Source organism: Penaeus monodon, chromosome 19 (genome assembly GCF_015228065.2).
Source record: "Penaeus monodon isolate SGIC_2016 chromosome 19, NSTDA_Pmon_1, whole genome shotgun sequence".
NCBI classification, from domain to species: Eukaryota; Metazoa; Arthropoda; class Malacostraca; order Decapoda; family Penaeidae; genus Penaeus; species Penaeus monodon.
Genome location: NC_051404.1, coordinates 7,551,205 through 7,551,566, shown reverse-complemented (window position 1 = coordinate 7,551,566; position 362 = coordinate 7,551,205). Strand labels below are relative to the sequence as shown.

The 362-nt window shown below is 69.3% G+C and overlaps 1 protein-coding gene across 1 annotated transcript in view; it reads left to right on the top strand.

The window, feature by feature from the left end:
- Positions 1-362, top strand: part of LOC119585039 — a gene marked incomplete at its 3' end in the record, with an annotated part of 729 nt that extends 367 nt beyond the window's left edge. Inside the window, 1 exon segment of the mRNA XM_037933655.1 lies at positions 1-362. Coding sequence (XP_037789583.1) covers positions 1-362 — 362 coding nt within the window.

The window sequence follows — 362 nt, the reverse complement described above, 5'->3', positions numbered from 1 at the left end:
ACGTGGTGGGCGTGAAGCCGTGCGACGCGCCCGCGCCCTGCCCTGCGCATTATGGACTGTGTCTGCCCGTGGTGGTGAACCTCACTGACCCGGCCAACGCCCTCGGGACCGTCCAGCCCGACAAGGACGCCATTCTGGACATTGTAGAAGCCAACCGCAGGAAACAGGCCGCCGCCAGGACCAGGAGGGCCTCGGGGGACTCCCACAGCCCCCAGCAGACGTCCCCCCCGCCGCTGGGAGACTCTCCCACCCCGATAGACACGCTGCAGCAGGCGGGGCAGCAGAAACAGCAGCCGTCCGCTGCTGAGAGCTGGCGCATCGCGCGCGCCGTACAGCGTTGGGCCCAAGGCTTCGGGAAGGGC